Genomic DNA, 14,841 nt, shown 5'->3' on the forward strand with positions numbered 1-14,841 from the left:
AAATCTGTGAAAATACAATGTTCTCGGATGCCAAGAAGGGCAACCAGTAGTACTATCCTTAATACGTTCCCAGCTTTAACCTGCACCTACACTGGCAGTAGATGGTGGTGGATATATCAGGTGGGGAATTAACATTTAGGATTAGCCCTTAGCTTCCTTTACTCTATCACCCTCCTTCCCAAAAACACACATACACAAAGGAAAAAATTAGAAAACTATTTTTATTATGCAAAATAAACCCCTGGACCATAGAGGTTGTGAGTGTATGATCTCTTGAAATGGTTTGTTTGCTCTTCAAGCTGTTCATGGTAAAAAGTCTAATGATTCTGAAAACAGGCCAGGCCTCACCAACAATGTTTTCCTTTCACCTGCAGCAGACTGCAGGCCCTAATCAAAACACATTATTCAAACCTGAAAATCTTTGAAAAGATACCAGTTTGTTTTGGTCTAAGCAGCTTGGTACTTGCCCTTCATTATGTCATCTACCATATGGCTTAGCGAAAGTAATTGGGGCAGTCAGCTGCTGTAAGATACCAGGCTTTATCAAAGGCATCCACCACAGCAGAGAGCAGAGGCCCTTCCTCAGCAGCATCCAGGTTCTGCAAGAGCTGCTCCATGCTTGACATGCCAATGATCACTGCATCTCCACACTTGGCCTGGGCATTGGAGGAAAAGGAAAATAGGCATGTTATCAATGCATACAAGGAAACCACTCTTCAGTTAGCAAAGATGAATAAGAAATTCTAGTCTTACTTGTCAAAAAATAAACACAGCAGCACACAAAGAAACCCTTTAAACTTCAATAGGCAGCAGCTACAATTGTAGAGGCATATGTAAATGAACAGTAACTGCAGCCATGCAACCATGGTGAGAGTCTCCAATTATTATTTTTTAGCTAACTCCATGCAGTAAGGAAATAAAATTAAGAAATATTTGCTTATGGTACAGAAGGGGAGATTTCTTTGCAAGGAAAAACTACTACAGGACCAGTCAGTTAACTGTATAATACAACAGCTATCGAAGTTGGGGGGGAGGCGAATTAAGACATTTGGTACCACAACCCATTTTTAGGGGACTATTTGTTTTTATTTCTTTTCAATTTGTGGTCAACCTTCTTAGCTCATAAAATTCAGTGCCCCTGACACAATGCTGTATGTACACATTGCAGCATGAGATTAATCCACTATTGTACGTATCAGCCTGGCTTTTATTCAATTTATACGATTTTATATGGTGCAGCACAGGATACAGTCTCCTGAGGCAGGTAAAAGCTGTTTTGGGTCCTTAGTATATTCACACATCTGGATTTTGCTACATTATTTTTGTAGTATAGTTGATAGTCATCCTTTAGTATAATAAAGAACATTTATAAAAGAAGGAATATTATCTACAGCACCTTGATCCTAAACTTCCAGGTTTCATCCTGTCACTTTCACATTGATGTCTTTATAGAAACACAGTAAGATCACATACAGATGGACTTAAATTGTGATTATCAATTAAGATAGTTGTAACCCATTCTGAGGTTTTATAATTAAGTAGCAGATGGATACTTCAGTGTGTGTGTTTTTATTTACATTTCAATAATCTTTGGAGATCTGTACTTTTGCTCTTCAGACCCAGCCATTGAAATTAAACTTCCTGTGTATATATGGGATACAGCTTTGAGGGGCTGACATACCCCCAAGGAGGTTTAAGTAAAAGGCAGTGGGAAGGGGTGTGACCTATTACCTGATGTGAAACCAGAGGCAGCACTTGTCACCATATTGATTCATCCAAGAATAGCCTATTAGAAACCAAGGAGGTTTAACTGATAGACTATACCAATCAGAGACTGTTTTGAGTGTATCAAAGATGGCAGCAGTGGGAGAAGACTTTCAGCAATGTCACAGCGGTTTCCTGTTAAACCTCCAACAGGCAAGAAACCTTCACTCTTGTTGTAATGTGGAATACAGTTAGCACATGCATGTGGTAAAAATTTTTAGCATATGCAGCAAGACTTAATTACTAATAACTTGAATTAACAGTAGTCCAGAGTGGTAGCTTCCTTCTTTATTTACTAAAACTTGGATCTGGCCCCAAAATGCAGAGCACTAAAGCCAGCTAAGTACTGTTTAAATGCAAGGTGCTGCCTTCTTCACTCTTGATTTTCAGCAGAAGCATCAAATACTTGTGTTCACTGTATCATGTTGCATTTCCCATTTTCTACAGTGAACCAGTAGTGACATACCTGCAGTTTGGAGTGGTGATACATCCAGCGAAGAGCAGCAGAAGTCATGCTGGGTTTGTTAGCCCCATAAGCTTCTACCAGTGCTTGCTGTATGAGGTCAATGGCCTCAAACTGGTTTTCCTTCCAGTATCTACAGGAGAAAAAGGCAATAACCAACTAGGACAGGAAAACAAGCCGCTCTCCTGCACATCCACATAGCCACACATTCATCTCCAGGATGCGTGCATCTCTGACCTGGCCCTTATCTTTACATATGGACTGTTGCCTGCATTTGAATAGTCTTCAGTTATTTAAGGCTGTTAAGGGATAATCTACTCTCAGTTTTATTTGGTGTACATTTTGTTTCTTTCATTTATAAACACAAGTAATCCACTGATAAGGGCAGAGTTACTCCCTGCCTGCTGCACAATTACAAGTGAAAATGTTTAACTCTGCAACTAATACCTAATAAGAAGTTCTCTAGCAGGACTTCAACTTAAGTTGTGTAAACTGGCAAAGCCTGGAAAAGAAATAACAACTCACCTGTTCCGGTACACCTGAGCCCAGTTGTTCCCAAAAAACCTGCTAGTGGGTTGACTTTTGTCCTTGTCTGTATAGATGTATTTCCCTGTCAATAGTCCTCCTACAGAGAAGAGATCATGTCAGGCTCAAGATGAACACACTCACAAACTTGAAACAAAATGGTTTTGGTCTTTTCTCCATACAAGCTATGGGTGCAACAACTGCTTGATGAAAGAAAATTACACAGATTATGGAGTTGTCTGTTCTAAGCAACTAGTTTCTGAATTGGGTGGAGGGAAAGAAGATCCTTAAACCCTCCCCTCCCCCAAAGAAAATGTGGCAAAAACATATTATCCCCCATTGTATCTAAAGTTGCAAGTTTGATTAAAAATATTGAAGTCTATACATCACATCTAATGAACTTCAGAAGGAATCTCTTTGGTACGATGCAAGTGCTATAGCATGCAATAGCTGTAAATGACAGCCTGAGATCGAACTCCACATACCCTGGGGCTTAAAGTGAGGTTCACTGATGTCTATGGTTTTACAAAATTAACTCTCTTAAGGTAGGTAGTAACCCAAAATGTACTATTATAAACAAATAAAAACCTATTGCAAAATGTTATAGCCCAGAGCCCCACATTAATGTGCAATCAAAAAAGTGGAGAAAACCTTAATGTGGGGCTCATTTTTTTGCAATAGGTAACCAGTTTTTATTTATGTACAAAATAACCCATTTGGAGATACTGTTCCCAAGAGGCTCAACACTGGGGGATCACAGGCTGTAGACCGTATCCCAAGGAGCAAAGCCTCTAAAGAATCTTGCTGTCCCAGTCTGATCTGCTCCACCTGCTAGAGGCAGATAAATACTGGCAAGTCCTCAGGCTGCAGCTCTCCTTACACTGGCGAAGTCACTGAAAAGTTCAGGATCTCTGCATTCATCTGTTGCCAAAGTGAAATGTCTGGCAGTCTGGACTCATCTAGCAGGATAAGGAATTTGTGCTGAGCTTAGCAAGAGCTGGCTCCTATGCAAACCTGGTCACACACACACACTTGGCAGCAAAATCTCTGCAGAGAACCACATGTAAGCAAAAAGCTTATCTATTGAAATACCTCTTAGTTTTTATTGACATCAATTCAAGAAATACAGTTAAACTTTGGATTGCAAGTAACTTGGTTTGTAAGTGTTTTGCAAGATAAGCAAAACATTTGATTAAATTTTAACATGATATACAAGCAATGTCTTGCAATACAAGTACATACAGTATACACACATCACAACTGAGCCGATGCTGCGGGAGTCTAGTGACTGTTCTAAATAAGCGAGGTCTTGGAATACAAATACGTATAATATTTTGTATTAAAGTTTTTGGGTTGTGGAGTTTCCATTATTTCCTATGGGGAAATTCACTTTGATATACGAGTGCTTTGGATTACAAGCATGCTCCTGGAAAGAATTATGCTCGCAAACCAAAGTTTTACTATACAAGCATTCAAAAATCACCCCCACCCTTCCCCTCTCTAATTTAAGATACAAAGCCCACCGATCGTGTCCCGACCAGTTTGCAACCCAGACCCGATTCACTAACCTTCCTCCTGATCCGCACATGCAAATGAGAAGGGCCTCCAAAAGTAGGAAGGCAGTGATTCACAAAACAAATTCAGGAGCACCAACTGGGCTGGCCGATCAAAAAAGAAGCAACTGCTGAGGACCAGTCACTCATGTCCTTACCAACTGTCCTGCTCTCTGCCACCCTGAAATCATCAAAAAAAGCACCCTGCTCTCTTCCGCCCTGCCCCTCTGCGAGCCTGTTTTTAACCCACAGGTTAAAAGCAGGGCTGCACTAACATTTACTTGACAGGTGCCCCAAAATCCTTACGACCAGGCATAGGAGTCCATTGCTCGCTTTACCTCTGGCCAAGCACCCCCTTGCAGCGTGTTTTGATCCATTAACCCCCTCCTCCCTGTGCGGAAAGCAAGCGCATGCGCAGACCACTGCTACAGGCAAGATGGTCTGTGCATGGGTCGGTGTGGGGCGTGCCTCCGATCAGGTTAATTTAAATAAAGACTGGTAGAGAATCGGTCACCCAGTCACAGATCGCCTACGGATCAGATGGGGAAGGTAAGTTTAGTGATAGAAACATAGAAATAGACGGCAGATAAGGGCCCACGGCCCATCTAGTCTGCCCACCTTAATGTCCCTCCCCTACCTTTGCCCTGTGAATAGATCCCATGTGCCGATCCCATTTGGCCTTAAAATCAGGCACGCTGCTGGCCTCAATCACCTGTAGTGGAAGACTATTCCAGCGATCAACCACTCTTTCAGTGAAAAAGAATTTCCTGGTGTCACCTCGTAGTTTCCCGCCCCTGATTTTCAACGGATGCCCTCTTGTTGTCGTGGGACCCTTGAAAAAGAAGATATCTTCCTCCGCCTCGATGCGGCCCGTAAGATACTTGAACGTCTCGATCATGTCCCCCCTCTCTCTGCGCTCCTCGAGCGAGTATAGCTGCCAAGCCGTTTTTCGTATGGTAGATCCTTGAGTCCCGAGACCATCCGGGTGGCCATTCTTTGCACCGACTCCAGTCTCAGCACATCCTTGCGATAATGCGGCCTCCAGAATTGCACACAGTACTCCAGGTGGGGCCTCACCATGGATCTATACAATGGCATAATGACTTCCGCCTTACGAAACCCCTTCGTATGCAGCCCATGATTTGTCTTGCCTAGGCCTTTGTTCCATACACACGCTTTCAACAATAGCTGATGGTACTATTGGCATAAGAACAGAAGCTTCAAGCAAGACACCCCATAGCTACCAGCCCCAGTGGCCTAATGGTGGAAAAGCAACCTCAATAGTAGCTAAAGGGAAACTTCCTGCTGGTTCCTGAATGACCTCAGGACTAATAAGAATCCTCCATGCTCCTTCCGTTGCAAGTTCTAGTACTAATGTTCTAAGCTGTACCAAACTTCTACTTGAATACAGCCACCAAGACATTTATTTTTGGGTACAACCACCACTACATTCCCCACCTTCCTCTAACCAAAGCACATACCAGCCAAAGGATTGTAAGCATAAAATCTCATCCCAAAGTGACGCAGGCAAGGTAAGAGCTCCGTCTCCACCTGCCGGGTGGTGGCATTGTACATTCCCTAGAAGATAAGGAATGATTAGAGAAAAAAAAAATTAAAAATCTATAGATGTCCAAATTATAGTGAGAGCATCTGTCCCACCCCATCTGGATCTCTGCATTCACACATCAATGGAGTATTTATTTATATGACTTGCCCAGGGTCGCAAGGAGCAGCGTGGGTTTGAACCCAAATCTCAGGGTGCTGAAGCTGTAGCTTTAACCACTGCACCACTCTAGAAATCAAACTAGTAAAAGTGAGCCAAGTTTAGGACAATCAAGCCATTCTGACATCACTGATGGAGTTGGCTCTAAGGAATTGGTGGAATGAGGCATTATGATGTCACAAAAGCCATTCTGACATCACTGATGAAGTTGGCTCTAAGGAATTGGTGGAATGAGGCATTATGATGTCACAATACCAGCTCTGGTTATCAGAGGCTGAACCATTTCACACTATTTATTTATTCAATTTTCTATACTGTTCTCCCAAGGGAGCTCAGAACGGTTTACATGAATTCATTCAGGTACTCAGTATTTTTCCCCGTCTGTCCAGTGGGCTCACATTCTAACTAATGTACCCGGGGCTGTCGCTTTAACCACTGTACCACACTCTACTTGAGGCCTCTTTTACAAAGCCACGACAACGACCCCTCCCGCGGCAAATGCAGAGGTCCATAGGACTGAATGGGCTTCGGTGCATTTGCCCTGGGGGAATCACCACCACGGCTCTGCAAGAAGCCCTTTATGATGCTATAATCTTAGCTGAAGTTCAAAGTTGAGAAATGTAAAATGCTACATGTGGAAAGCAGAAACCCGAGGTACAGCTATACGATGGGAGGGATGTTATTGAATGAGAGTACCCAAGAAAGGGACTTGGGGGTAATGGTGGACATGACAATGAAGCCGACGGCACAGTGCGCAGCGGCCACTAAGAGAGCAAATAGAATGCTATAATCAAGAAGGGTATTACAACCAGAACGAAATAAGTTATCCTGCCGTTGTATCAGGCAATGGTGCATCCACATCTGGAGTACTGCGTCCAATATTGATCGCCGTATCTTAAGAAGGATATGGCGATACTCGAGAGGGTTCAGAGGAGAGCGACACGTCTGATAAAAGGGATGGAAAACCTTTCATACGCTGAGAGATTGGAGAAACTGGGACTCTTTTCTCTGGAGAAGAGGAGACTTAGAGGGGATAAGATAGAAACTTACAAGATCATGAAGGGCATAGAGAGAGTAGAGAGAGACAGATTCTTCAAACTTTCGAAAAATAAAAGAATAAGAGGGTATTCAGAAAAGTTGAAAGGGGACAGATTCAAAATGAATGCTAGGAAGTTCTTCTCTACCCAACGTGTGGTGGACACCTGGAATGCGCTTCCAGAGGATGTAATAGGGCAGAGTACGGTACTGGGGTTCAAGAAAGGATTGGACAATTTCCTGTTGGAAAAGGGGATAGAGGGGTATAGATAGAGGATTACTACACAGGTCCATGACCTGTTGGGCCGCCACGTGAGCGGACTGCTGGGCACGATGGACCTCAGGTCTGACCCAGCAGAGGCATTGCTTATGTTCTTCTAATTGCATGAAATTAATAATTTTAAATAAACAAAACAGTGCTAACCACTATATTTATTTTGTTTAGGAAAACCTATCCTCAAAATATAAGATTTTGATCACCTTTCAGGTCACTATCACTGTCAATCACATTCCAGTGTCAGTCATGTTGACAGAAAAGTTTTGTTAGTAGGCTGAGTGGGAGAATTGGCAATAAATATACATACTGTGTATCTGAATAGTGAAATTTATGTATTAAAATTAAACCTGTCATTTGAGGGCAGGTTTTTTGATTTATACAGTTAAGAATGTTATAATTCCTCTGTATCGATCAATGGTGCAACCTCACCTTGAGTATTGCGTTAAGTTCTGGTCTCCTTTTCTCAAAAAAAAGGGCATAGCAGCACTAGAAAAGGTTCAAAGAAGAGTGACCAAGATGATAAAGGGGGGGGGGGGTGAAACTCCTCTCGTATAAGGAAATATTAAAGAGGCTAGGGATCTTCAGCTTGGAAATTAGATGGCTGAGGGTAGATATGATTGAAGTCTACAAAATCTTGAGTGATGTAGAATGGGTACAAGTGGATCAATTTTTCACTGCATCAAGATTTACAAAGACTAGGACACATGCAAAGTTACAGATTAATACTTTTAAAACCAATAAGAGGAAATCTTTTTTTCACTCAGAAAATAGTTCAACTCAGGAATGCGTCACCAGAGGATGTGGTAAGAGCGGTTAATGTAGCTGGTTTTAAAAAGATTTGGACAAGTTCCTGGAGGAAAAGTCCGTAGTCTGCTGTTGAGAAAGAAATGGGGAAGCCACTGCTTGCCCTGGATCACTGGCATGGAATGCTGCTATGTGGGTTTTTGCCAGGTACTCTGTGAAGACGCAATACTGGGCTAGATGGACCATTTGTCTGACCCAGTAAGGCTATTCTTCTGTTCTTAGGTTCACCCATGCTAACCTCAGGCCTCACCAAACAAAAGAAAAAAAAAAGAAATCATGGCTTTGCCACCACTAACAACTCACCTGATACACCGAAGGAAGCACCCACTTATTCTTCTTGCAGATGTGATAGATCTCTGCCACCTCCCAGGAAGCATAATTTGAAAGACCCAGCTCCTTAAACTTTCCCTAAAGAAGAAAAAAAAAAATAAATTGAAAGCTTCTTAATTACTTTTCATATGAAGTCTCCCCCATAGGAAACGCTGTCCACTAGCAGGTCACAAGTCACATCAAGGGAGGGAGTTTGTGGGAGAAGAGATAGGGAGGAGATGAGATATGCGTATTATGTGATGTAATTTGCTTCAGGACTCTGGAAAGGAGAAATTAGGTTCTTACCTGCTAATTTTCTTTCTTTTAGTCTCTCCGGACCGGCACAGTTCACTGATGAGTAATAGCTCACCATTACCCTGGAAGGCCCAGCAGAAGGAAAAGAGGCCGCCCCTCGACCAGGGCGATAATGTTGAAAATGACACAAACACCCCCGAGCAACTGGGAGGGTCCTAAATGAGACACTGTACTCAGTAGCTGATTCAGCTGGGGATGGTGAAGAGGAAAACTCATTCTAGACATATGTCAAAAATTCAATGTTCTCTCAAGTGGATTTGGTTAATTCTGGATAGCAATGACCTGTCACAGACACAAACAGCAGGAAGGTCTCCCTAAATCTTTTAAGGGAGCTTCTTACCTCTTTGTACAGTTCCTGGCAGGCTCGCAGTGTCTCCTCAATAGGGTTCTCATGGTCAGGCATATGAAGGTAGAAGAGGTCTACACTTGAAGTCTTAAGACGCTTGAGAGATGTTTCCAGCTGGGACCGGACGCTTTCCGCCTTCAGTGTTTTTCCTTCCAATGGATTTGCCTTAGTAGCCATTTTCACTTTCCAGAAAACACAACAAAATTTGAGTATACAATCAGCATGACAGAGAACACAAATTTTAACACTAATTGTCAAAAAATGCTGGTTTTGCTCCAGTATATACTACACTAGTGGACCATGTTTAGAACTTCTACAGCACATGCAGGATTGGCAGGTAATCATAGGTTCTGTATCTGTGCAACCTATTACTGCTGTCATGAAGGTTACGAAGGCCTGACCAGATGGGCATATGCCATGGCAATGACTGCATTAGCACTAGTAAAAGTGCCTACTGGTATATATAAGCATGATGACAGATAAAAGCCAAATGGCCCATCCACAGCATCCACTGTCTCCTCCTCTCTCTATTGGTTAAGGCTCTTAACATTTGAATCGCCTCTTCCTATAGGCTAAGGCTCTTTACATCTGCATTGTGAGATCATAAAGCTTTATGGTTATAGAAACATGATGGCAGATAAAGGCCAAATGGCCCATCCGCAGCATCCACTATCTCCTCCTCTCCCTATTGGCTAAGGCTCTTAACATTTGCATCTCCTCTTCCTATAGGCTAAGGCTCTTTACACCTACATTGTGAGGTCATAGAGTTTTATGGTTATAGAAACATGATGGCAAATAAAGGCCAAATAGCCCATCTGCAGCATCCACTATCTCCTCCTCTTCCTATTGGCTAAGGCTCTTAACATTTGCATCTCCTCTTCCTATAGGCTAAGGCTCTTTACACCTGCAATGTGAGGTCATAGAACTTTATGGTTCTAGAAACATTGTAACCTGATGGCAGATAAAGGCCACATGGCCCATCCGCAGCATCCACTATCTCCTCCTCTCCCTATTGGCTAAGACTCTTAACATTTGCATCTCCTCTTCCTATAGGCTAAGGCTCTTTACACCTGCATTGTGAAGTCATAGAACTTTATGGTTATAGAAACATGATGGCAAATAAAGGCCAAATAGCCCATCTGCAGCATCCACTATCTCCTCCTCTTCCTATTGGCTAAGGCTCTTAACATTTGCATCTCCTCTTCCTATAGGCTAAGGCTCTTTACACGTGCATTGTGAGGTCATAGAGCTTTATGGTTATAGAAACATGATGGTCGATAAAGGCCAAATGGCCCATCTAGTCTGCCCATCCACAGTAACCATTATCTCTTTCTCTCTCTGAGAGATCCCACGTGCCTATCCCAGGCCCTCTTGAATTCAGACACAGTATCCATTACCACCACCTCCTCCAGGAGACTTTTCCTTGCATCTACCACCCTTTCCATAAAAAAATATGTACAAATCAACATGAGCAGCTGATTCCAGGCACTGGTGCTACCATGCTAAGAACTGCTCATCCACGAGAGACTCACACAGGGGTCTACTCACACCAATGGATTTACAGCAGAGCTTGCAAATACACTAGGGGGATCCTTTTATTAAGGCGCGCTAAATGCTAAGGCGCCCACAGAATAAAATGGATGCCTTAGCATTTAGCGCGCACCTAGATTTGGTAAATGAATAACCAAGTTTTCAAATGGACTCTGGAACCGAGATTTCAAATGGATACAACCACCTCTGCAAACGTCCCAGGTCCTGGTTTGCCCCCTGGTGCGTGCATGCATGCATTTCTAATTCTGACTGTCTCCCTGCTTTCCGTGCACGCGCTTAAGCAAGAGGAAGGGGGGGGGGCGCAGACCAGGACCGCCCCCCCCCCTCCCTAGGACAGCAACTCGAAGCCCGGGAAGGGGTTTACCTTGCTCGCCCAGCGCTAGCTCGCCCAGGATGCGCTCCGACTCGCCGTCCGAGTACATGAACGCCGTGTCCACCAGCGAGTGGCCGCGGGCCAGGAACTCGCGGCACAGCTCGCCGCTGACGTCCGGCCCCGTGCGCCGCCCGAACTCCATCGTGCCCAGCACGGTGGCGGGAAGCGGGCGAGTGTGCTGGGCCATGGCGCGAGAGCGAGGGGCGCGAGAGCGAGGGGTGCGAGCCGAGAGACCAACCGCCGGCACCGACCGCGAGAGAACCCCGCGAACGCACAACATGACGGGCGGCCGCCTCGCCCCGCCCCTCGCGCGCGCGCAGCACGAGGGAGGCGCGAGACGGAGGGGGCGGGGCTGGACGGCCGCTAGCCATGGGCGCCAACGAACGTGTCTCGAGCCCCGTTTCAAAGCGACAGGAGCCGGGACGGGAAATGCTCGAGGGTTTTTGGACAGGATAGACGTATTCTTTTTCAAAAGGCATAAATACATATTGCAATATCGTTTAATTTTATTTGAGGTTTGGGAGCTTCGTAAATTTCCTAAAAAATCTGGGACCCTTATATACAAAAATTATCCTCGAAAGCAAGAAGTATGATTCTTAATACTTTATATTAAATTTAGGTAAATGTTTTAAATATTTTTATTTATTTGGTATTTCATGTCACCTTTCATTCTAAGGTAGGAAGGGAAATAGGAATGATGATTTTTATTTTTATTTTATAACATTTTATTGAAGAAATGCAATAGATACATAATAATATAACACAGTAAAATAGTCATTACATTTAAATTGACCATATTAACTTCTAATAAATGATGATTTTAATATGTTAAATTACTTGAAATGTATTTCTGTTTAATTCATTTATTATAATATAATATTATTTAAAAAACATGTTTTTTATGTCACCTTTCATTCTAGGGTAGGGAGGAAAATTGGAATGATTTTGATATATATATATATGAAGTAATAAGAGGAGATATAGGGAAAAATAGTTTAGATATATTAAAATATATGTTGAAAGAATGATAAAATGTTTATGCAAATGAAAAATGTGATGTAGGAGGATGTTCTTTGCAGTTGAATTCATAGTAAAACATTGTTTAATTGAGCTCAAAAATGTTATAAATTAATTGTGCTCAAACAAACTCCTATAATTCTAAACAAAATATATGAATAAGTCCTGTTTAAAAAATTTATTTTGAAGGAATGATAAACATTTATTAGAAGTTAATATGGTCAATTTAAATGTAATGACTATTTTACTGTGTTATATTATTATGTATCTATTGCATTTCTTCAATAAAATGTTATAAAGTAAAACAAAAAACAATCTAAAGTAATAAGGGGGGATATAGGAAAAAAATAGATTAGATATATAAAAATACTAGTATTTTAGCCCGTTACATTAACAGGTGCTAGAATATATGTCTGTCTGTCTTTATTTTTGTCTCTCTTTCCCTCCTGCTGTCTTTCTTTCTGTCTGTATCTCTCTCCCTGGCCCCCTTTGTCTGTCTTTCTGTGTCTCTCCCTGCCCCTGTGTCTTTCTTCTTTTCTTTCTGTCTCCCTTCCTCCCGCTGTCTGTCTTTCTTTCTATCTATCTGTCTCTCTCCCTGCCTCCTATGCAGCAGCATTTCTTTCCCCCCAGTTCCCTGTGCAGCAGCCACAGCAGAATTCCCTCCCCCTCCATTTCCCTGTGCAGCAGCAGCGTTTCCCCTACCTCCCCTCTTCCCTTCCCGTGGTCCCAACAAACCTGCCAATTCCATCAACGTGTGCAGCACTCTACACACGCTGCTTCGGGGCCTTCTACTGCCCTGATTTACTCTGGCACGTCCCTGATGACATCATCGGAGACATATTGATGTATGACCAAATGTTACCTTAGACAAGACAGCATCCCGTTTTAAATAAATTTCTAAGGTGCTCTTCAAAAGCCTTATTCCATCTTAATAATGCTTTGAATGATGTTCTAGCCTTTTAGAATGAACTTTTTTATAGACCTCAGAACCACCACTCCTCCGTCCCACCTGAGTGTTATAATGGGGAGTTGCCAGTGGTGAACTCCTCACCGGTCTATACAATTTACATAGTGTGCAATTCTTATCGTTTTTAAACCTAAGTTTTACTTATCTTAGTAATGGTGAACTTTCAGTTCTCATTGTGGACTAGCGGTGAGACCCGACATGTTTCATGGAAGTTTCGTCAGGGTTCTAACCAACACCGCCGCTATCCACCTCTAATCATTCATTATTTGTAAGAATTGCACACTATGTAAATTGTATAGACCGGTGAGGAGTTCACCACTGGCAACTCCCCGTTATAACACTCAGGTGGGATGGAGGAGTGGTGGTTCTGAGGTCTGTTAAAAAGTTCATTCTAAAAGGCTAGAACATCATTCAAAGCATTATTAAGATGGAATAAGGCTTTTAAAGAGCACCTTAGAAATTTATCATCAGAGACATGGCAGAGCAAATCAGGGCAGTAGAAGGCCCCGAAGCAGCGTGTGTAGAGTGCTGCACACGCTGCTGGAATCGGCAGGTTTGTAGTCGGGACCGCGGGAAGAAAATGCGGGGGCAGTAAGAGAGCCATGTCTCTGTCTCGCAGTGGGCTTGCCGGCTCCAGCCAGCCAAAGTTCATTTTTTAGTTCAAAGCCGACGCTGCGTCTCCTCTCTCGATCCCCGCCAGAGTCGGAAGTCTTCTCCTACTCTGGTGAGGTTCAATAGAGGGGCCACGGCGGAGGATTTGAACAAAAAAATGAACTTTGGCTGGAGCCAGCAAGCCTGCTGCGAGACAGAGAGATGCATGGTAAGCACGCATGCGCACTCTGCCGGCCATGGAACTACAGATCAGACAACACGGCGTTAAGAGTACGCATGCGCGCTTAGCGTTTTATTATTATAGATATTTTAGAGGAATGGTAAAATATGTATGCAAATGTTTTATTATGAATTTAATTGTAATGAATATCTTTTTGTATCATATTATTGTATATTTATTTGATTCCTTCAATAAAATGTTATTATAATAAAGAGCAACTAGAAAGCGGTGGCGTCGTCAGGGTGAGCGTCACTGGTTTTGTCTATTCCGGGCGTTACTCCGAAGTATTTATGGAGATACCTACTAGCGAATGACACAGTGACAAATTTGTCTCCGTCCCCGCAGGAACTCAGTTTCCCCGTCTCGTCCCCATGACTTTTGTCACTGTCCCATTCCTATAACTGCACAAGCCGTGAACATTTATGATTTTAAAGCGTTTGAGACTTGCAGAGCTTGCAGGAATGGGGCAGGGACAGGAAAAGAACTTGTGGGGACGGGAAAATTAGTTCCCGCGGGGACGGGGGAAAATTTGTCCCCTTGTCAGTCGGTGGCAAGTCAAATGCGTGCAAGACAAAAGCACGCGGACAATTGCGCAAAGACAACTGAGCACAACCACAATTGAGCGCAACCACAATTGCGCGCAAGAAAAGTCCAGCGTGCTATTGTCTTGCGCTATAAAGTCCTGCATGCTATTGTCTTGCGCTCAGTTGTCTTGCGTGCAATTGTCGTTGCGCTCAAATGTTTCACACTCAGCTGTCTTGCGCGCAATTGTCGTTGCGCTCAATTGTCTTTGCACTTTTGTCTTGCGCGCATTTGACTATGAACCTGTCATTCTCGAATATCTACCAACGTTGGCTCTGGCAAATGGCCATCTAGATGTGTTGCTGCTGCTTTTACTGATTATAGTGACTACATTTTTTATATATATATTTTTTCCTTCACTCGTTCTAGTATTTTGAGGACTAAAAAGAGAATAAAATATAAAAT

The 14,841-nt window shown here is 42.9% G+C and overlaps 1 protein-coding gene across 1 annotated transcript; it reads right to left on the reverse strand.

The window, feature by feature from the left end:
* Positions 1-203: 203 nt before the first annotated feature.
* AKR7A2 (aldo-keto reductase family 7 member A2) lies at positions 204-11,355 on the reverse strand. The gene is made up of 7 exons (XM_033922517.1): positions 11,030-11,355; positions 9,109-9,296; positions 8,448-8,552; positions 5,787-5,883; positions 2,753-2,852; positions 2,231-2,360; positions 204-656 (listed from the first exon to the last, which is right to left on the reverse strand). The coding sequence occupies exons 1-7, from the start codon at positions 11,316-11,318 to the stop codon at positions 495-497; spliced, it is 1,071 nt and encodes a 356-aa protein (XP_033778408.1). The 5' UTR covers positions 11,319-11,355; the 3' UTR covers positions 204-494.
* Positions 11,356-14,841: the final 3,486 nt, after the last annotated feature.

This window comes from Geotrypetes seraphini, chromosome 15, assembly GCF_902459505.1.
Source record: "Geotrypetes seraphini chromosome 15, aGeoSer1.1, whole genome shotgun sequence".
Classification (NCBI taxonomy): Eukaryota; Metazoa; Chordata; class Amphibia; order Gymnophiona; family Dermophiidae; genus Geotrypetes; species Geotrypetes seraphini.

Coding starts and splice junctions, on each gene's coding strand:
- AKR7A2 (XM_033922517.1), bottom strand. CDS start 11,318: ATGTTGTGCGTTCGCGGGGTTCTCTCGCGGTCGGTGCCGGCGGTTGGT. Junction 5,884..8,447: donor TGCTTCCTTCGGTGTATCAG/GTGAGTTGTTAG, acceptor CTTATCTTCTAG/GGAATGTACAATGCCACCAC. Junction 2,853..5,786: donor TGCTTACAATCCTTTGGCTG/GTATGTGCTTTG, acceptor TCTTCTCTGTAG/GAGGACTATTGACAGGGAAA.